Here is a 23,814-nt window from a genome sequence, read left to right on the forward strand (position 1 = left end):
TCTAGCCTGGGCGACAGAGCAAGACTCTGTCTCCAAAAAAAAAAAAAAAATTTTTACCCAATAATTCCACTTTTATGAATAAGGAAATAATTCTAAAGTTCAGACAAAAGTTTATTTTTAAAACAGACCTAGCCAGGTGTGGTGGCTCATGCCTGTAATCTCAGCAATTTGGGAGGCCAAGGTGGGCAGATCACCCGAGGTCAGGCATTCAAGACCAGCCTGCCCAACATGGTGAAACCCTGTGTCTACTAAAAATACAAAAATTAGCTGGGCATGGTGGGAGGCACCTGTAATCCCAGCTACTCAGGAGGCTGAGGCAGGAGAATCGCTAGAACCCAGGAGGCAGGGGTTGCAGTGAGTCGAGATCACGCCACAGCACTCCAGCCTGGGGGAGAGAGCAAGACTCCACCTCAAAAAAACACCCAAAACAAAGAAACAAACAAACAAACAAAAATTAGTCAGGCGTGGTGGCGTGCGCCTGTAATCCCAGCTACTCGGGAGGCTGAGGCAGGAGAATCACTTGAACTTGGAGGGTGGAGTTTGCAATGAGCCAAGATCATGCCACTGCACTCTAGCCTGGGCAACACAGTGAGACTTCAGCACAAAAAAAAAAAAAAAAAAAAAAAAGACCTGTACCAGTTTTGTTCACTAAAGAGAAGCTGAAAATTTTTTGTTTGTTCAATACCTAAAGAAGAGCAAGAAAACTGTGATATAGGAATATACTAGAATATTGTGCAGCCTCTAAAAATAACGTTTGAAAAAAAGTTATGAATGGAATGTAAAACACTTATGGTAGGTATACTATCAAATGGCAAAAAGCAAGATATAAAATTCTACATAGAACAACATCTTTATATACAACATCCACGAAATATGAATATTCATTAATGACATGATGTAAGATTGTTACTTTTCTTTTTTCTCTATTTGCTAAATTTTCTAAAATGAGTGTATATTGGTTTCTTTCATATCAATTTTATTCAGAAATAATTCACATGCTATACAATTCCATTTAAAATGTACAATTCAATGGTTTTTAATATATTCACAGAGTTGTGCAACTGCGTGTATTGCTTTTATAATGAGAAAAAAAAATTTAGATGAACAGATCTGTGGCTCACAGACACTCTCTAAAAATACATTGTTTCCCTTTATGTAAATAGATATGCTCTGTATTTAACCACAGCAAGGAGCCACTTTCAGCCAAGCCAACCAATATGTGCTCTAAGTCGCTCAGTCAAAATAAACACAGGTAGCAGGGTTCCCTTTTCTAAGGCTAATTGCTCTAATCTATATTTAAATGAAGTTTAAATAAAAATGGGAAACTTGATCACAGTATTTACCTCTACAGTGCTTGTGGTCCGGAGTCCGGGTATAGCCTTTGTGGCATGAACACATGTAGGAGCCTTCAAGGTTGGAACAATCACCATTTGTGCAGACGTTTGGTTCCAGGCACTCGTCCACATCTTGAAGAATGTTGCGTAATGGAAAGAACAAAAAAAGAAGAAAAAGAAAACATGGATAAAGTTAAATTTGGTTAGAAATGGAAACAGTAGACCTTCAGAAGACCAGGCAGATTCTTAAAGATAAACTTTTAAATTAGCCCAAAGGAGAAAAAGCAGCTTGTCGTGAGCTAAATGGATGACGGTTCTATACTTTAACTTACCTTCTGAAAGTAACTCAGAACCAAATATGCTCTATGAATAAATTCAAGAAGTAAAGATGGCTTGTTGTAGGGGGGAGGAAGGAAGAGATGGCAGATTTAGTGCAACATCTCTACAAGAAAGAATTTTCCAAAGAACCAAAGATGGGTTGAGGTCTATTTTGGAAACTGATGAATTCAATAGGATGGGAGAGTTCACAAAAGCAAAAGATATGACTCATGACCCAGAGAAATCACAGAGAAGTTTTAACAGAAAGGTGAAAAAGAGTCCAATAAAAAGCTCTAAAATGGCAGTGAATCCATATGATAAAAACCAAGTAATCTAAGGGACAAACACAAGTTTGAAGGTAGGGCACAGGCTGAAGAGGTAGATAATAATAATAGCACCTAATCTTTATCAAGCACTTGCTACATGTGGGCATTAAAAGCTTTACATACATCATCTCATTTAATCCGAACAAAATCCTTATGGGCCAACCATTTTATGGAGGAAGGAACTGAAGCTTAGAGAAGTTCAATAACCAGCCCAACGCCACACAGAAAATGGTGGTTCTGAGATTTGAACCCAAGCCTATCCTTTTAACCTGACTGCAAGTTTCTGTCACAGGCAAAGTTAAATCTAGTGATAGAAACAGTTAAAGAAAGAGAGAATGTATGAATTGATGTTTGTTTTTATTATTTGCTAACACAGCATTTATATTGAAAATAATCATCTAAAATTTACTTCATTAAAAAATATTAAGTTCCTACTATATATTACTATTTTTCAAAAATAAATAAACATGTAAGTTCTGTGCTCCATTTGAATGGCCCTGGGTAGGTCCACTGTATGTCGCAGTGACAGACACTAGTGAGGTATCAATAAGCAAAAACTTAAAAAGGAAAAACTTAAATCACAAAATGCTAAAACTACACATACAATAACACAATTAGGCTTAATCTTATAGGGGTCTATAACATAATCAAAGCATCTTAAGCCTAAGCCAGGCAAACAAGGAGGAAAAGACACATGACAGCATCTGTTTCACTTTTCAATGCTCACTACACCACGAAAGCAGCAAAGCTTTCTACCCTCTTAAGGCAGTCACAAGCACACTGACAATACAAACCCAGAGTCTAGATTGCATGCATTTGCATTGTATTAAGACTGTATTCTTTCTTATAGTTGAATGCAGAAACAGAGTTGTACTAAAATGTGGCAAACACGTATCTGTGAGTGTGCACACGGGTGTGTTCCCTGCGCATACTGAGAAGAGCCAAGGAAATGTCACCGCCTAGGTGCTCTGCGTTGCTTTCACAAAATATCACTAATTATGGTGAACTGACTCTAGTCCACGACAACAAAAATAGCACTTCCAGACTGACTCATTAACCACCCTTTCCTTGGTTGTGGGAATCCACTTCTGTAAACACTGAAGGCAAACAACTTGAAAGAAGAAGCCAAGCATTGGAGCCAAAGTAAATAATGGGAATGAGCCTAGACACCAGGCATAGAAATTCCAGACAGCAACAGGAAAATGTCATGTTTATATCTGGTTTTGTTTCAAAAATGTTAACAAGCTCAGAAATGTATGGATTGCTCTCTTTAATTATTCATGCACCAGGGAAAGTGATTTATAAGGCTGTAGAATATAACAGCAAAATCAATTTCTAAGACCATACTTTCTCTAGGTAAAGTAAATTCACAGACACTGCAGATTACCATTTAGGAGATACTTATAAAACTTCTATTTTTCTAGGCTACTCATGATTAATGATGAAGCAGAATGCCTTGAAATATCTAGGGTAGCCTGATGTGTTTATTCTTTCTTTACTTATTATAGACATAATTGCATGGAACCAGAATTCTGTCAAGCCAATCACCGTAGACAGAACAGTTTGAACTCAAAGTACATTGCCTTAATGAGACTATGCTCCTGAGAAAATAGCAAGACAGTAAAATATCACTAAAGAATCTCTACAAAGAAGGAAGGTCTCCAGAGAGCAACCACACGTAAAAACTCTTGGTGGATGCAAATAGTGTAAAATTAATTCAGCATTGTATCGTTGGCCCAGATTTCTCTCCTAAACTGTAGAAGCATGCATCCAGCTGGTAAGTCTACTGGACATCTCCTTGATGTCCCCCAGGTACCTCTGAGTCTTTATGGCCAAAACTGACCCCTCCTCTGTCTTTTCTTTATGTTATTTTTCATACCAATATCTAGTATCATTATCTACTCAAATGCCCAAGTCAGAAACCTGAGTCCTTATTTTTACTCTCCCTCTTTCCTCACATTGTTATTGCCCAGGCATACCAATCTGCCTTTCAAATATCTCTCAAATCACCTACTTTCATTCTTTCTCACCCGAGTTACTGCCACAGTCTTTTAATTTGTTTTTCTAAGACTTGGCTTCTCTAATCCATTATCCAGCTTGCAGACAGAATAAACTTTTTTCTAAAATACAAATCTGATAAATGGTGTTGGCTCCTCTACTTTAAAAACCTTCAATGACTTTCAGTGTTCTTCAGTTTAGTCAAGGACACAAACTTGTGGGGCCCTGGGTGGTAATGACAGCAGAAGGCTTGGCCCCCACAGTTCTAGCTTCCAACCCTTGGGAAGATCTCCCATCAATGCCATAAGAAGTGCTATGCTTTGAAAATGGTTTGTCCCTGCTAAAACTCATGTTGAGGCTTGGTTGTCAAGGTGGCAGCATAGGGAAGTTGTGCTTTTAAGAGGTGATTAGTTCATTAAGATAGATGAATGTCTTTCTCTCGAGACTGGGTTAGTTCTCGTGGGAATGAAATTGTTCCCAAGAGAGTGGATTGTTATAAAGTGAGGTTGCCTCTGTGTTTTGCTCTCTTTGCATGCACTTGCTTCACCTGCCACTTCTCCAGCATATTAAGACGCAGCACAAGGCTCTCACCAGAAGTGGCCATCTGATCTTGAATTTGCCAGTCTCCAGAACCATGAGCTAAATAAATAAAACTCTCTTCTTCATAAATGACCTAGTCTCAAGGTGTTCTGTTACAGCAACACAAAATGGGTTATGAAGGAAGCAGGTGGTGCCTACCCACCGCACCATCCACCCCATGGTTGCCTTTTCCCTGAAGCAGAGGGAGATGATTATGCCTCTGGTTTTCATGGTAGAGCTCAAAATTTGTCTTACTCTAAGATATGGTCTTACAGAATGTTCATATTACCCAAATTCTTCCAGTGCATATACATAATGAGTTCAACAGGCCTTTGCGTTTTATCTGTTAGGAAATATAATAAAAAACAGTGTTGATTAAAAAATTGGTTCTAGCCAGGTGTGGTGGCTCTTGTCTATAATCCTAGAAACTCAGGAGGCTGAGGTGGGAGGACTGCTTGAGGACAAGAGTTTGAGACCAGTCTGGCCACCACAGCAAGCCCCTGTCTCCACACACAAAATTTTTTTTTAAATTAGCTGAGTGTGGTGGTGCGTGCCTGTAGTCCCAGCTACTTGGGAGGCTGAGGCAGGAGAATCACTGGAGCCCGGGAGTTAGAGACTGCAGTGAGCTGTGATCATGCTGTTGTACTCCAGCCTGGACAAGACCTTGACACTTTAAAAAATAAAAAAAGAAAGAAAAGAAAGATGGATTCTAAATCTCAAATAATTTACCAATGGGCTTTTGAGACATAACAATTTGGCATTTGCCACTCAATGAATTAATTAAACCTCCCAGGGCAAGAAACTTGCCGAGGTATCAGGTCAGAATTGGTAGGCAGATAGTTCAAAGATGTATGCATCCATCTTACTATCCTATCACCCAATCCAAACTGATCCTTCTCATCTACAGTGCCCAGAGAGACTCTAACAAGTACATTGTTGAAAACTAGATGTGCCATGCCCACAGGATTTCCTGGTCTACTCATCTAATCACTGTATCAGGAAAGGCAGTCAGGACAGTCTAGCATGATTTATCCTTAACGAATCCTGACTGGTTCTTATAATCATCACTTCCTTTTAAAAATGTTTCATCTCATCATTTGAATCATGCATTCTACAGTTCTTTGTCAAGATTAACATGAAGCTCAGTGGTCAGTAATTCCCAGACTCCACCTTCTTTTCTTTTTTCTTTTTTTTTTTTTTTTTGAGACAGAGTCTCGCTCTGTCACCCAGGCTGGAGTGCAGTGGTGCGATCTCGGCTCACTGCAACTTCTGCTTCCTGGGTTCAAGCGATTCTCCTGCCTCAGCCTCCTGAGTAGCTGGGACTACAGGTGCCCGCCAGCACACCTGGCTAATTTTTTGTATTTTTAATAGAGACGGGGTTTCACTGTGTTAGCCAGGATGGTCTCGATCTCCTGACCTTGTGATCTGCCCGCCTCGGCCTCCCAAAGTGCTGAGATTACAGGCATGAGCCACCGCACCTGGCCTCCACCTTCTTTTCTTTTTGCGGGGAAATGAGAACATTACTCTCTCCGTATCCTCTGGTAACTATCAATTCTCCACAATTTCACAGAGATGACTCCCAGCTGGCCAGTAATCCCACCTGGCTCATTGTCTCGTTGCCTTGGGGTGTAATTCATCTGGGTGAAGAACCTTTTAAAATTTAAAATTTCCCTTCCTAATATCCTGGGAACATACCAGACTGTCTCAAGCCCCTCCCTGGTGGGCATAGCCCACCATGTACAGAGGGTATTCAGTGGCTGATGTCACCCAGTCATGTTCTCCCCAGCCTGTGCTCACTTACATTTCATGTAGCAGCTGCTTGGGGTTGGCTAGAATTTGTCCCGGAGCAGTAATTTACCTGTGTTACTTCCTGTACTTTCAATGAGATGAGTATGTCAACATAGCCAATTATTTCTCTAAGGCTATCCAAATTCAATTTGTTCCTTAATCACCAATACAGGCTTCAGTGAGTGAGTACCACTTGAGATAGGGATAAAGCATCTTATTCTAGCACTACAGCTACATGAAAACACAGGATTATCCCCTACCCCAAATGTGTCATTACTCCAGTGATTCCTCAACTATTCTTCACACATAATCTTTTATACTAAAGAAGATGGAAGAACATATTTGGCAGAAAAGCAAGCATGGCAAAATGAGAGACAGATGTTGGTCCAGCCAGTGTGATGAAACCACCTCAACTGCATTTGAGGTATAGTAGATCCTCAGAATCTCACACCCCCTCTGTCAATTCTGATGAAGTTAAAATATGTGGTAGTAGCAGCAGAGCTGCTGACAAACATTTGTTACATAATCCTCAAAGAATCATCACAGCTTTGCAGAACTGGAGAAGAACCAATGAATGCTATGCACATCCTACATAAAGAGCCAAGGATGATCTCAGAAAAATCCAATCACTAATCCCACCAAATTATTGGCTTCCTACCTCACCTTTCCAAAGTAGCATTTTATCTTTCAGCAAAACTCAACTGCCACTACATATGGTGCAGACTTGCTGTCTCAAACTCTAGAATCCCCAAGCCATTGTTACTGCTGCTTGCAAGGGATGATTCCAGCCCATGTGGCTTTCTCCTTTCTATGCTCTTTTATTTTCCTTATTGTCTTCATTATATTGTTTTGTTCTTTAGTTTTCTTACGTGTACACGAAGGGTACATGAGACATTGTACAGAACAAAACACTGGATTTAGAGAAAAAAGATCAGAGGTCACATCCTAGTTCTGATATTTATTACCTATAACCTTTAGTTAGCCCATTCACTTGTTTGGGAATCAATTTCCACACTTGTACTACAGAGATGACTACCGTGAGGATCAAATGATGCCATCATGTCAAAACCTTCATAAACTATATAATGAGAAGGATTTTGTTATAATAATTAATGTTCCCACAAACCATGCTGCCTGCTTTCAAAAGTTGTTGTTGTTTTTATTTTATTTTTATTATACTTTAAGTTTTAGGGTACATGTGCACAACGTGCAGGTTTGTTACATATGTATACATGTGCCATGTTGGTGTGCTGCACCCATTAACTCTTCATTTAACATTAGGTATATCTCCTAATGCTATCCCTTCCCCCTCCCCCCACCCCACAACAGGTCCTGGTGTGTGATGTTCCCCTTCCTGTGTCCATGTGTTCTCATTGTTCAATTCCCACCTATGAGTGAGAACATGCGGTGTTTGGTTTTTTGTCCTTGCGATAGTTTGCTGAGAATGATGGTTTCCAGCTTCATCCCTGTCCCTACAAAGGACATGAACTCATCATTTTTTATGGCTGCATAGTATTCCATGGTGTATACGTGCCACGTTTTCTTAATCCAGTCTATCATTGTTGGACATTTGGGTGGGTGTTTTTATAATTGCCAATCTTCTCTGGCATATAGATACACAGACAACAGCTCAATAAATAGCTTAGTGATTGATTAGAAGCATCCTTTAGCATATAATAATTTAGGGATAAGGCTAATGTTTGCACATAAAATATGAAAAAGGTACATGTTGTACTCAGTTGCAATCTTCTATAAAACAAATACCCGCTGTACCAAGTCTTCAATTTTGGATTAGTCTATGAATATTCACATAAGCCATGAAAGTTAACATTGAATCTTCAAATCTCAAAATAAATCCTAGTGTGAAAAGAACTTCTAGAACAATGAGTTCTCCATGTTTTCTGTCCAAGTTTATTCTTCAAGTTCTCTGTGCCAGGTCTTGGTTAAGACTGTAGCTAATCAGTTGTCAAGTAGATTGAATGATACTAAATTCTTCAAATACCCAAGACCTACATTCACAGAGTTTAAATGGGAGTCAGAAAGTCATTCTCAACTTAATCAGGGATTAAAAAAGAAAGATTACACTGACAAAATCTCAGAATTTTGTGTTACTGGGTCTCAAGTTCTATCACAAACTGAACTACAAGCAAGACAACCCCCAAAAGGCTAGCTGCATATATCCAATAGGTGGCATATTCTGCCTTGTGAAGGTGAGCAGAGACAATAAAGTACAGGAATGGAAATAGCAGCATTATTATAGATGCCTGAACATTTGTTAGGAATCACTAATGACCCTACAGAGAAGTATCATGGCTCCCAAGAAGTATATTCCAGCTAAGTAAGAACACTAAGAAGTTGGAAGGAGTCAACAGACATATCACCCTGAACGTGCCCGATCTAGTCTGACCTTGGAAGCTAAGCAGGGTGGGCCCAGTTAGTATTTGGATGGGAGATATTGAACAGGAACCACAAAATTATTTACATTCATAAAAGAATGCTCCAAAAGGCCAGGTGCGGTGGCTCACGCCTGTAATCCCAGCACTTTGGGAGTCTGAGGCAGGTGGATCACAAGGTCAGGAGTTCTAGAACAGCCTGACCAACATGGTGAAACCCCATCTCTACTAAAAATACAAAAATTAGCCAGGCATAATGGCATGCAGCTGTAATCCCAGCAACTCAGGAGGCTGAGGCAGGAGAATTGCTTGAACCCGGGAGGTGGAGGTTGCAGTGAGCCAAGATCACACCATTGCACTTCACCCTGGGCAACAGAGGGAGACTCCGTCTCAAAAAAAAAAAAATGAAAGAAAGAAAAGAGAATGCTCCAATGACATAAGAAGAATTAAAAAACTATATGACATGAGCTTCAAAAAGCCAAAGAGAATATAGTTATATAGAAGAATGTGACCCGGGCACAGTGGCTTACGCCTGTAATCCCAGCACTTTCGGGGACTGAGATGGGTGGATCACCTGAGGTCAGGAGTTCGAGGCTAGCCTGGCCAACATGGTGAAACCCCATCTCTACTAAAAATACAAAAATTAGCCAAGCGTGGTGGCGGGCACCTGTAATCCCAGCTACTCGGGAGGCTGATGCAGGAAAATCGCTTGAACCCTGGAGGCGGAGGTTGCAGTGAGCCGAGATCACGCCATTGCACTCCAGCCTGGGCGACAAGAGTGAGACTCCATCTCAAAAAAAAAAAAAAAGAATGTGACACATAATTTACTTTACCAAGTACCAGTTATTACTGCATCTCTTATGTTTGAGGACAAGAGCAGTATAGAGGAGGGTAATAGTTGGGGGAAAAGGGTTGTAGCATGGATGGGGTTCCACCATATGTCAGATGCCTACTAGGTGCTTCATATTGCTTACTTCATTCTGGCAAGAAAGCTTAAACAGCAAGTATTTCAATCCCCATTTTACAGATAATAAAACTAAGCTTCAGAGAGGTCATGTAGCCCAAACTCTGTCTAAATTCAGGGAACTAAGATCTCTACATTAGCAATATCAAATGTATCTTTAATATAATTAAATATTAGAGAGTTTCCTTGGGGGATGGCTCTCATCGGGTTTCAATCAGGCCAGCTCTCCACAAGTCATGAAGAACCTGTAAATTGAGTACCTGACAGGCTGGCTTCCCTTAAGAAAGGACTTGGTTGAAATAGCCATTTGGAACTGGCCAGAACCCAGAGTGATGAAACAGTCATTAAAGGTGGGGATCGAGTGGGCAGCAACTCCAGGCTGAATGTCAGGTCCAAGGAATACAGTGCCGAATGACGAACGTGACTCTCTAGAGAAGAATGAAATCCACGACTTGAAAGAAGAAGCTACGTTAACAGAAGAGCCAACAAGAGTTGCCAAAAAGCATTAGGGATGATGTGTGTTAGGTACAGTCTGAAATGATAGATATTTGAAGTGGATAATAAACTATTGAGGATGAGGGATTGTATGACCTGAGCTAAACACTAGGGAAAAAATGTAGTCCCTCAGACAACACCTGCTAACATTTTGCCTATTTCTGCCCAAAACAATTTCTGCTCTAATTTATAAATCAAGGAGAAGCATCAATCAGTAAGATCCAGCTTACATGGCATGAATACAAAGACGCCATTAACGGTTTCACCAAGTTCATCATTTAGTCTGTGAAAGAAGCAGAAAGTGTAACTGGTATAAAATCCCTGCAGAATATAGGGGTTGAATAGCAATGCTTAATGAAATCATTCAATAGAAAGAGAGTCAAATCAACGTGAAGATAGACCAGTTTAGAAAAAAAAACTATAAGCATAATGCGAAATTTAAGAAATGTTATATAAAACATTGTACATGCTTGATTATAACAATGTAGAAACATGTACTCAGTGAGAGGAGAGTTAGAAAAAAAGACACTAACATTTATGGAACATAGCAGCCCTGTGAGATAGACATTATCATCTCTACAGATGGCAACTAACAAATGACAAATGTAGGATTTTCCACAAATGGTGTGATTGCAGGAAACTTTTTAATGACCGGGTACAGTGGCTCACACCTATAATCCCAGCACTTTGGGAGGCCGAGGCGGGTGGATCACGAGGTCAGGAGATCCAGACCATCCTGGCTAACATGGTGAAACCCCGTCTCTACTAAAAATACAAAAAATTAGCCGGGCGTGGTGGCGGGTGCCTGTAGTCCCAGTTACTCGGGAGGCTGAGGCAGGAGAATGGCGTGAATCCGGGAGGTGGAGGTTGCAGTGAGCTGAGATGGCGCCACTGCACTTCAGCCTGGGCGAAAGAGCGAGACTCCGTCTCAAAAAAAAAAAAAAAAAAGTCTTTAATGTTATCACGGAGAATTTTCATTAACAATTGGGGCAAAACATTCATCAATATATCCTATATTATCGGAACTAAAAGGATATAATCACAGGTAACAGTTAGAGACAAAACAAATGACTAGCCAGGAAGAGCATGTTAATAACTTAGCATTTGACTATCCTGACCACCAAGGGATCTCTAAAGACTCTGAATCTTTTACTTTACTTTTCTTCACGTCATGCGTCACATCTGACATCCTATATATTGTACTTGCTTATGTGTTTATTTGTGAGCACAATGTAAGCACTAGAGTATAACTACAATGAAGGGAGAAAAACTTTATTTTATTCACTCTCTTTTTTTTTTTTTTTTTGAGATGGAGTCTTGCTCTGTCACCAGGCTGGAGTGCAGTGGCGCAATCTCGGCTCACTGCAACCTCCGCCTCCCAGGTTCAAGCGATTCTCCTGCCTCAGCCTACTGGGTGGCTGGGATTATAGGCGCGTGCCACCACACCCAGCTAATTTTTGTATTTTTAGTAGAGACAGGGTTTCACCATGTTGGCCAGGATGGTCTCGATCTCTTGACCTCATGATCCACCCGTCTTGGCCTCCCAAAGTGCTGGGATTACAGGCGTGAGCCACCGTGCCTGGCCTATTTTTAGTCACTCTCAATCCCCAGTGTTCTGGAAAAATACCTGGCACAAGGTAGACACTCAGTATTTGTTAAATGAATGAATATATATCCAGTTATGTTAGTGATGAGCTCAACTCAAAACTAGGCTTAAGACAAGACTGCACCTTCTGAAAGGTATTTTAGAGTACCAGAAGTACAAAGCTAGGGCTGGGCAGTCATTAACATGGTCAGAGTTTAGCAGAAAATTCCAACCCACCCATTGGCTCAATGTAAGTAGAAAGGCATGCTGCAATATCTGCTTTTTGTCACAGTCAACTTCTCGACATTTGAAAGCTCTACTACTATAAAAAATTAAGATGGAAAATCTATTTCAGTATAACCTGCAAAGGCCCTCATGAGAAATTTAGAAGAGCTGCAAGTCCAATATGAACAATGGATGGAACTGCAATTAAATCTTGGGGGAGTGGCTTCATCTGTAGATTATGTAGAGCCTAAAATTTTACCCAAAGCAGAAAGATAAAGGACACTGCCTCCATTTAACAATAGGAAATACATGACCTCAGCAATGCAAAAACAAAACAAGGGGCTAAATGCGGGACTTTGGCTGAATTGAGAAATGCAGTGATCTAATATTTCTGCTTATGATTCTACTCATCTGGTTGACAAAGTAAAATTAGTTTTAAATGAGGTGCTGTGCTTCTATCACTAAAGTTTATATATATATATATATGCACATATAGGTATAAGAATTCATTTAGTATTATTTATATTGAAGAACAATCACTTGCCAATTTGATCAGTCACATTCCACTAATAAATTCATGAATCAGGGCTGCGTTTATACTACTATTATGAATTGTAGTTATTTAAGGTAGAGTTCCGGCTCTGCTCCTGGATTATTTATCAGGATGTGAAAATGAGAATACGCATGGAATCTTGATAGGCAAGTATGAAATTTATGCCAAACGGGAAAACTGAAACCATATATATTAATACTTTTTGGTCAGCACCAGTTACAAAAACAATTGCTTATCAAACAAAAAACTAATGAATAAAAATCTTTTCTTCAAAGACTACATCTCACAACTCCATCGGCAGAGACTCTTAGGTTGGGGATGGGCCTAGGGGCTCAGGACACGGAGCTCTCCGTACCAGCTACAGAGTCTGAGCTGATGCTGCTTGGTGATGAGACTAAAGCTTTAAAACTGAGAGCACTTCTGCAACCCCCATTAAAACACCTGAATGTCTTCCCAGGGCTATGAGAATGAAGACCGTCAGTTTTAACAGGACTAAGAGGGCTTTAAATTTTTCAGTGGTCTGTCCTCTCATCTTGCAGCAAATCTTCCTGTGTTCTCTGGCCTTCAGCTACACTGGCCTTCTGCTCTCTTCTTCTTCCACGAGCCTCTTGCATATGCTGTTTACTGTGCCTGAAATGTTCTCCCTCCCACCCCCTCACCAGTTGAACCTCAACTCAAGAATTTTCCTAAGGGCAGCTTGTTCTACCATATGCTCTCACAGCATGATAGAACCCTCCTTTCTAGTGCTTGTCTCAAATCTGTGAGTTTGCATTTATCTGTGAGATGTTTGAGTGCATGTCAGTCTCCCCCACCAGACAGTAAGTACCAAAAGGAAGGGGTCATATCAGTTTTTCCTCTCAATATATCCCAGAACTTAGTACAACTCTGGGGATATACAGTAAGTTTTGCCTTTTGTTTCATATTTTAGAGACAGGGTCTCACTGTCACTCGGGCTGGAGAGCAGTGGCACAATCATAGCTCACTGAAACCTCGAACTCCTGGACTCAAGCGATCCTCCCACCTCAGCCTTCAAGTAGCTGAGATTACAGGCACACACCCCACGAAGCCCAGGTAAGTTTTTTAATGTTTTGTAGAGATGAGGTCTTGCTATGCTGCCCAGGCTGGTGTCAAACTCCTGGCCTCAAGTGATCCTCGTGCCTCGGCCTTCCAAAGTTCTGGGATTACAGGCATGAGCCACCATGCATAGCCTATAGTAAGTTCTTAAGCATTTGAGGGAGAAAGGAAAGAAGGAATGAATGAATGAAAAGTTTAACTCACATATTCAGAGTTTTGCTATGGAGTGGAAAAGAGTTCAAGCTTTAGGGAAAAAGATTACATGGTAGACACAAATGAAAACCATTAAGGGGCAGAGCTAACTACAGCACGGGTAATTAGAATCAAAGCAAATGCATTACTCTGTCTTCCTCAGTGCCTAAAGCACTACCTTTGCTACTTCTGTTGAAAATTTGTGTGTGTGTGTTACCTAATTCTACTTGTCTGTGGTAGATGCTTCTTCTCTCTTTTTAAGTGTTTTGCTCTCCATCTCTCTTCCTTCCTGTAGACGTTACTATCTTATTTGGTTTTGGATATTTATCTCATTAGCAATATCAGTTTGTTTCAATCCTAATTATTTTCCCCATCGAGAATCTTACATCCTTTATGCTAAGTCATTTTCTTATTTTCTCAATGGTTAAAAGTTACTGGGAACTTTTCTTAGAATGATGTAAGATTTCATTTTTTCATTTTGAAAGAGGGCTCCATTGGCATTACACCACTCTATCAGAAAATGGGCCATGCAGAAGAAACAAATCTTTGATAAGTACACTATAGTACCTACCAAGGCACTGTCCATTCCACCCTCGGAATCCTTCTGTGCAGGGAACGCACTGGTAAGATCCAGGAGAATTCACACACTGCTCATCTGGACAAGTGCTTGGATTCAAACATTCATCAATATCTGAAAAAATCAAAAACCTAGGTCATGAACATTTTATCAGAATACCAAAGCAAAATCTTACTTTGTGATGAAGGCAGCGGGGGAAAGCATGTTATATCTACATTTCAGTGGGAAAAACAATAATTGGGTAAGTGAGACATTGGGTCTATACTTAAATACATGGCAATAATGCATGGTCAAGCATACCCGGATTAAAATATTTGCATACATTCCAAGGAAGAACCTGGCCCCAATTCTTCAACTAGCAGGACCTGGCCTCTCCACTCTGGGAGTTGGCAGCTCTTCTAGGGCCAATTTCTGGACATGAAACCTTTCAAGTAATAGCACAGCTTTCCAGAAAGAAATACAAAGAATGGGGGTGAGTGTGAGGAAGCTATGTATCCACCCAGCTAGAGGTTCTCTCTGCAAACATTGGATGCTCTAGGGAAATTCTCACTTTGGCTTCATGGGCCCAAGAATATCCTAAGTTGGAATAATTTAAAACCTTTCATATGACAGGAATTCCTTGGAGGTGGAAAAAAAAAACACGAGGAGAGAGTGAACTCATCACATACTTCCAAGCCTTTCCAGAAAACATGGTGATATGACCATATGGTAATATTTTCTGGTAAAAATGCACCTTACTTTTCATATTCATAGCTAACTGAAGTTATTAATCATCATTCTTTCCAATTTGGGGAGAAAAAAATCACCTAAAATATGGTTAAGTCTGTGCGGAGATAACTACGACAGCTTGAGGCATTTTTAAAAATTGTCAAACAATAAAATGAGGAAAAAGATATAAGAGAGAGTTCAACAGTTTAAAATAAATGTTAACACCATGGCTTCTAGCTGCATTTGAAGTAAGTGTTTTTTCTGAGGTGGATCTTGAATTTATATGAGTGGATTTAATGTTTAAGTATCCCAATACACAATGTATATATGACCTTTAATCGTACTTAAAATATAAACGGATTTTCAGGACATAAACTAGAGAAACAAAAAAAGAAAGAAATATATAATGGGTCCACTAAATATCCATGGGTATGTGATGTCTACATTCTAGTAAATACTTAAAAATTATCTCCCACTGCATATCATTAGACATGTGAAAAGATACTTAAAGTGAAAAAGTTAAAGATGATATTAACAAAATAAGCACCAGGTCAGTGTTGTAATTTTTTTTCTATCAGTAAAAATTCTTGCCAATGGCCAATGACACATAGTGGTTTTTTTAGGTCAGATGTTCTGGGACTTCTTGTTCTACAAAAAGATGGTGCTTGCCAGTTTCATTTTCCAAATAGCATTACATTCTCCTCTGGATGGGATATTTCAAAAAAATAGAACTACAACTGCTAAATCAGAGAATGCCATTGAGACAGGCTAGCCCAATAAATAAGGTGCAATGTTGAGCAATACAAGATAACGTCCCTGAATTTCTAGCTGCTCTCACCTCTGCTTTCCCCTCTTCTATAAATTAGGAACTACCTGCCTTATAATACCTTAACAGAATAAAGTAAGGATGCATGAGATAATGTCTGTAAACTACAATAGGCTCCTTGGAGACTGGTGCTATTTGAAAGCAACTTCGTTAGTGACAGCTGAGAAAATCTTCTGTGAGCCAGAAGCCCGGGGACGTTTGGTTCTAGTCCATGATGAAATTTGAAAACAGCCGCGTTGCTTGGCTCCTTCTTCTTTTCAAGACTTTTCATGGGGATAGAATTATATATTATTTACTCAGGGAATGCTAGTCATCTTTCTCCCAAATAATTTTCATATATTGAGTATTACCAAATATTCTCCTACAAGCTTCCAATTTAAGTACATAATTTTCCAATTTCTTTTCTATTCCTTTCCATCCTATTACTTAAGTATCTTATCTTTCCATTCTTGACCCGTGTGTAGAACTTAAGAATCAGTATTTGGGCCGGGTGTGGTAGCTCACACCTGTAATCCCAGCACTTTTGGAGGCTGAGGCTGGCAGATCACGAGGTCAGGAGATCGAGACCATCCTGGCTAACACGGTGACACCCTGTCTCTACTAAAAATACAAAAAAAAAATTAGCTGGGCATGGTGGTGGTCACCTGTAGTCCCAGCTACTCAGGAGGCTGAGGCAGGAGAATGATGTGAACCCGGGAGGCGGAGCTTGCAGTGAGCTGAGATCGCACCACTGCACTCCAGCCTGGGCGACAGAGCAAGACTGTCTTTAAAAAAAAAAAATGAAAGAAAGGAAAGAAAGGAAGAAAGAGAGAGAGAGAGAGAGAGAAAGAGACAGACAGAAAGAAAGAAAGAAAGAAAGAAAAAAATCAGTATTTGACTTCTTTGTTGGGGGTTGGGGGATACTGCTCTGCACATAGATGCTTGTCAAATAAACTTACCCCGTTTTTTTAAAGCACTCCCCGCAACTACAGAGGTACTTGAGCTCTATACAAACACAAAAGGAGTCAGGGATGGGGGAGATTTAAAGAAACTATAACTTCTTGAAAACTAACAAAGTGACAGGCATCATACAAGTTATGGCAACATGAAGTTATTTTCATGAAAACCTGGAAAGTTAACTTCATGGTTCCTATTTTACAGGTGATGTACTACGTTTCAAAGGGGCAAAGTCAGTGGCTGCAGGTCAGGCAGTTACTGTGGGCGTGGTGAGCTGCTCCCACGCTGCATCTCTCCAGCAGAGGAGAGTTCCCTGGAAGAGCAGCGTGGAGACACTTTACACCTGTGCTTGTTCTGTAGCCTCGTGGCCCTCGGGGAGGGTACAAGACTCCATGCTGATCAGAGATCCAGCAACATAAAACACTCCCACTTCTCTCTAGATTAGAACCCAAGGGGCGGAGGCAAGACACCAGCAGGAGTGGCAAGTGTAGGCTGCCAAAAATTGTCTAATTAGCTCTCCCTCCAGGCCTGGGTCATTAGAGCGGTGAAGAAAACCAACATGCAGAAGCCAGGGGACAGCTGAGGGCTGGCTGTGCCAACCTAGTCCATCCTGCCCCACCTAACAGAGCCCAGATCTATTAGTCTCTGCTGACAGCCAGGCAGGGAACCCCAAGGAACCAGCACCATGCTCCCGTGCCCTCACAGATCCCATGTTCCTTCACCCTCATATTTCCATGGCAGGTTTTTAGCAGAAGGTCAGTGTATTTCTTCATGAAAATAATTGCCAAAAAAGTGCCATAGTGTTTTGTTTTGTTTTGCTTTGTTTTTTGGAGACAAGGTTTTTCTCTGTCACCTGGGCTGGAGTGCAGTGGCATGATCTCGGCTCACTGCAACCTCTGCCTCCCAGGTTCAAGTGATTCTTGTTCCTCAGCCTCCCAGGTAGCTGGGATTACAGGCGTGCGCCACCATATCCGGCTAATTTTTGTATTTTTAGGAGAGAGGGAGTTTCAGCATGTTGGCCAGGCTGGTCTCAAACTCCTGGCCTCAAGTGATCCACCCGCTTCAACCTCCCAAAGCACTGCGATTGCAGGCGTGAGCCACCGTGCCTGGCCTCACTACGGTGGTTTCAAAAAGAACCAGAGCAACTTGGACACAAACGTGAACAGAAATATGAAAAGGATAATAATTGTGACCATGCTATAAATACTTTTTATAACATTTTTATAATGAGAGAAAGCTCATTGCTGTGGTCAATAATGAGGAAATTTTATTAAGCACAGTTGGAATCTGACCAAAGTTTGTCAGACCATGCTTCTTGGGGAGTCTGTGAGAAAGTATCAGAACACATGTAAAAGAAAGCAGTGGAGACAAAGGAATGTAAGTAGGTGAAAAGGTCAAAAACAAAAAATCAACACTGGTTACACCTGCAGCATGTTCCAAGATGAATGGTCCGGACTCTGTAATTAAGTCTGTGTTTCTACTAAATATGATGCAATTAATCATTCTATGGTGATTTCATTCCAAATACCAGAAAGGCAGATATTGAGGTGAAAAGTAATGAGAGCATGAAGATGGAAAATAATCCCAAAAGAGCCAGTGAAAGGAAGAGGCAAAGAGCCTGTGAATCTAGGAAGCAGAAAGAGCTTGGATAAACTGGTGTCACGCACTGAGTGTGGGAAGGAAACAAGAACCAGGCAAGGTGCCTACCAACCCTGCACATCACGGTCATGTGTGCTGAACACTCTCAGCTGACTCACCCTCACAACGGCCTCTCTGAGTCATGCGGTACCCGCTGTCACAGTATTCACACCGGAAGGCCCCCACAGTATTGACACAGTGCCCCTCCCCACAGACGTCCGGCCTCAGGCATTCGTCAACATCTATGAAGAGCAGATAGCATTGTTGAGTTTTGTGTTCCAAATACTGTTTCAAACCTCTCCCATCTCCCAGCTTAGCTCAAATATAATAACGAAGTAACTGATTTCTTTTTTTTTTTTGAGATGGAGTTTCGCTCTTGTTGCCCAGGCTGGAGTGCAATGGTGTGATCTCGGCTCACTGCAACCTCCACCTCCTGGGTTTAAGCAATTCTCCTGCCTCAGCCTCCCAAGTAGCTGGGATTACAGGCATGCGCCACCATGCCTGGCTAATTCTGTATTTTTAGTAGAGACAGGGTTTCTCCAAGTTGGTCAGGCTGGTCTCAAACTCCCAACCTCAGGTGATCTGCCAGCCTCGGCCTCCCAAAGTGCTGGGATTACAGGTGTGAGCCACGGTGCCTGGCCAGTAACTGATTTCTACTTTCCCTTTGATTTGTTTGACACACATCAAAATCATCCAGTTTTGATTCATGCAGGGTGGTCCAAAAGTAACATTTAATGTATCTTGTCTATGCACATATATGACACTCTTTCTTCAAAAATGTTAGGGGAAAAATCCATTTTTATATCACCTGGGATCTAGCAGACTGCTGTCATGATAATTGTTTAATAAAAAATTCTGGGTTGTCTGGATAAGCACTGAACTGATGATAGTCTTAGGGGATCTAAAAACTCAGATCTAAGAATTTGTAATCAGGAAGAATGCTGCCATTACCTATGCAGTTAGTACCCTCCTCATTGGCCATAAATCCTGCTGGGCAAATGCACAAGAAACTTCCCTCGGTGTTTTCACAGCGTCCCTGGGAGCAGAGGTGTTGGACCTGAGTACACTCATCAATATCTGTTAACAAAAATACATATAAAAATATTAGTTCCGTGTAGCAAGAACTTAGTTTCCCTGTTCTGTAAAATACCATCATACTATTCCCTGGGTACCACCCAACCTTTATAACTGAGGACAACAGCAAAAGGAGACACGATCTTTCTCCTCGCGTACTTGAAGGATTGTTCCTGGAAGAGAGAAGCAGCCTACTGTGTATCACTTCAAAGGCTAAAACTACAAAACCATGACACTGGTGTTTCAAAGAGGCAGATTTCAGGTCAACACAGAAGGATTCTTCTGATAACGAGAGACATCCAAGCAATGGAATTTGCTGTCAGTAGGGAGTCAGAAATGCCATGAAAGAGACTCTTCCTCCGTGCATGTGGGTGGAGTTGGATTAGGTCATCTCTGTTGCCTTTCTAACTTAATATTCTAGGTTCTGAAAGTGACACATATAATGTATACAAATGACAGGGAAATAGCCAAATTATGGACCAGGTGGCTGTCTCCTTTCTCCCCCATACACACACACCAAACAGCAAAATTCACATATACTAAAGAAATATTAATTAGATACATTCCTTTGTTGCTTCCTATTGGCCTCATAATTTAGTGCTGAATTTTCTTTTTCTTAAAAAAAAAAAGAGAAATTAAATTTAGAGTCACATTAAAATGATTTATTTAACTCTACTGCATGTCTTTCTGAGATACTTTTTTTTTTTTTCCAAAAGGAGCATATATGAGTTCCCTAAATTTCTAATTTGACTGACACCTTCAGGCCAGCATATATGGATTTTCAATTTTAAAATCCCTTTAAAAAATCAAGTCTTATGTACATAAATGAATGTAATTCTTTACTGCAGTATACATTAATGTTAAGTTGTTTTTGCTAAATACATGTTTTTAGGTAGCTGTTTCTGTAATTCATATTTTGTTCACTTTATCCAAAAAGCTTTTGGAAATTATTTCACCTTTATGTAAATGTATTACATTTGCGAGGTAAACAAATGTTGAACAAAGAGGTAAGAGAATTCCATTTGTTTAGCAAACCTTTTTTTGAGCTCCCTTAGCTAAGGGATAAACTTTCAAAAAATTAAACCAGTAACATTTTCCCAAAATGGTTAAGTTGGTTTAAGAAAAAAATGTTCTTAATGTGCAAATGTTTGATATTTAATAATTTAGTCAATCAAATTGTCTCTTACCCACACATTTCCTCTGTTGTTCACTGAACTTGTAGCCCTCGTAGCATATACAGGTATATCTCACTGGTAGGTTAATGCAGTGTCCTGCTCCACAGATATCAGGGTTCACAGTACATTCATTGATTTCTTTAAAAGTAAATAAAATAATGTGAAAAAACCCACAGAAATGAACAGATTTCACTGCTACTCTCAAAGTATTACTTTGAGTTTCCTGACCAACTAGCAAATTATTGCCAGCTCTACATTTAGAAGACAAAGGTGACCTCTGACATCAAGTATAAATTCATGTGATTACTTTATAATGGATTAGTTAGTCCTATCCAAGGACATCAATAGTTCCTAGTGAAGCCATTTTTAAGATGAACTGAAGTGAGTAGAAACTCAGAAAAAGGCCATGTTGTAAGTTGTAAGAAAATCAATTATTAATAAAACAGCTTCCAAAATGTCCTATTAATGAGTTTCTATTCACTGTAGTTCATCTTAGATGATAGAGTCTGAATCACCAATAGGTAAGAGATTTCTTATCTATTGATAAGAAACACATTGTAACTTTCCATTCTTTAGCAGGCCATATTTGAGTTTCAACAAATACATCCAATCTCCTCCAAAATTTATCATTAATCCCCTCAAAGACCTCCCACTTCTAAACAAAGAAAAACTTCTTGGTGTATCTTACTCTTATTTGCCAATTTCAAAATGAACATATTTTATTTCTACTGGTAAAGTAGAATCTTTTCCCAAATCTTTTCTGCTAAATTCCTCCCTTACTCCCTTACTGAGCCCTGTGTAAGACTGGCTTCTTCTATATATCCTGTACAGATTAGCCCTGTTCAAGTCCTCAGTCTACTCACAGACATACACTACAGTGGAGGGAGGGTCTTAGGAGTCCATGGTTAGGTGGAGTCCATCAAAAAAAAAACCCAAGGACTCAAAGGGGGCCTTGTGAGATTAATTACTCCTTTAAGATTTTCTGTTTCCAATGACCTTTGTAAGAAGGTTTAATGGCCTAGTGAAGGTGGCACAGCTGGTGGTTAGAAGCACTGGCTTGAAGACAGTGCAGGCACAAATGCTGCTGCCCTTTACAGTTCTGCAGCATGGGGCAAGTGACCTCACCATTCTATGCCTCACTTTTCTACATGTGTAAAATGGAAATAATCAGAGTTCCAACTTCAAAGTATGAGAATGAAAGAGATACTCTAAATAACGCATGTAGCCAATGCCTGGCATATTATATGTGCTCAATAAAAGTTACCATTATTGTTCATATTGAAGTCATTTAAGAATATATTTAAAAACCAACACATTTATACCAATACTACCTTGGGCTATTATCTGTCATCATATAGTAAACAAGCCTCAAAAGAGAGGCTGGTATGAATGAGGCCAAGCGACCCTCCAAGGTAAATAGTTTGACGCCTCTGAGCATGACAACCTAGGAGCACAGCTTTGTTAGAGAGGTCTGTGGTTTGAATGAGAAGAAAAGCAGGTGGGCTATTCTCGCTAATAACACACTGTCTATTCTGCAGTAAAAGGATGTGGAAAACAGTGCTTTAACACAGATTCACTATGGAAATGACCTAAATTGGGGTTGAGGTTGCTCTCCGAAACCAAAACCACATGCTTCATTTTTCATAAAGTATTCACTGTGCTGTGACTTTGAGACTACTCATGCAAGTCATTTGAAAAAGGAAGCATATGAACTTCAGCATTTTACACAAAGTCACCTGGATGTATGAGAAATGTATGCACACCCCATGTATTTACAAATTACTTATACCTTTTCTGAGTCTAGTTATGTTAATTCACTTTCAGGAAGATACATTTGTTTATAGTGAAAATATTATCAAATTATAGGAAAAATAATTCAAAAGGCTAAAAACATGGGTAATTAATATGACTGCCTAAACTTAAGTGACTGGCAATAATAACACAAAACAATGAATTATACATACAGCACAGCATATAATCATTAACAAGATAGGAAAATGCTTATTTGTTAAAAAAACACAGGCACAAATTATAATAAAGAATATAATCTCCATTATACTACAATACACACAGAAAAGAAGGTTGGAGGGAAGTAGATCCAAGTTTTATGGTTTTTAGGATTAGCATTTTCTTCATTTTTTTTGGTACTTTTAAAAATTTTTACACTAAGCATGTCTTGGCACTTTCATAATCTGAAAAGTCTTCCTTAAAAATATAACTTGTATGTACCTAAAATCTGAAGGTAAAAGGTAATCTTCACCAGGTTATACTCATAGACTTTCAGGTAAGAATTCTCTTCTGTTTATAGGAATTTTTTAGTGAAACAGCATGAGATGCACACGACTCTGTATTATACATAGAAGCTTCCTTTGCAAGTTATTGGTGTTTAGATTTCTTGGGTTTTTTCCCGGGTGGTTATTGACCTATCTTTATACTCATCTCTGACATTTTCATAAAGCAGAAAGACATGTTGACCATATTTGCAAAAAAAAAAAAAAATTAGAAGGTGAATTAATATATTCAGGGCAAGGGTTCAGAACAAATTAAGAGGCTATAAATCTGGGGTTTTCATGAAAAGCTTGATGAGTAGTCACTAACCCACTCCCACAATACCAATTTGGTGATTACCAAATATTTGTCATTTGGCAGGGACAGCCTTAGAATGGAACTTCTTTATATGTGTGAACAAGTCTTCAAATATATGTGATGCTTAATTAAAATGTGATATATTCCTATGCCACAAATTGCCAACATAGCTAAAGTGTTTCTTCTCAAAAGTCAGCTCTGAGGTAGGAGAAATAGTGCAGAATTATAACTCTTTAGTCTTAGGAATAAAATGAGTAATAATGGCCTTTCCCACCAATCCAATATCTTAGATAGAAGCTAGGAGGTTGGAATTTGATAAAAAATGTTTGTTGATTTTTAGTTGATTACCTCATACTTAAGTATATAGAGACGTGGCTTGCAAACGCTGAACATGTCTGTCAGGATCTCGTTACATGTAAGAAAATGTTAGGCTGACACCACTAGAGGGTACTAAGAGATACATCAAAGGA

At 39.8% G+C, this 23,814-nt stretch overlaps 1 protein-coding gene across 20 annotated transcripts in view; it reads right to left on the reverse strand.

Moving 5' to 3' along the window:
• Positions 1–23,814, reverse strand: part of LTBP1 (latent transforming growth factor beta binding protein 1) — a 452,205-nt gene that overhangs the window by 105,255 nt on the left and 323,136 nt on the right. For 14 of the 20 annotated variants that reach the window (XM_034952914.4, XM_034952918.4, XM_055108060.2 and 11 more), the window contains 5 exons: positions 20,771–20,896; positions 19,461–19,586; positions 18,629–18,751; positions 14,396–14,515; positions 1,344–1,466 (listed from right to left, as the gene is read on the reverse strand). In XM_034952914.4, coding sequence (XP_034808805.2) covers positions 1,344–1,466; positions 14,396–14,515; positions 18,629–18,751; positions 19,461–19,586; positions 20,771–20,896 — 618 coding nt within the window. The remainder of the gene's footprint in view (positions 1–1,343; positions 1,467–14,395; positions 14,516–18,628; positions 18,752–19,460; positions 19,587–20,770; positions 20,897–23,814) is intronic. The other 6 variants (XM_063594991.1, XM_063594992.1, XM_034952916.3 and 3 more) reach the window with 1 other exon arrangement.

This window comes from Pan paniscus, chromosome 12 (assembly GCF_029289425.2).
Source record: "Pan paniscus chromosome 12, NHGRI_mPanPan1-v2.0_pri, whole genome shotgun sequence".
In the NCBI taxonomy this organism is placed as follows: domain Eukaryota; kingdom Metazoa; phylum Chordata; class Mammalia; order Primates; family Hominidae; genus Pan; species Pan paniscus.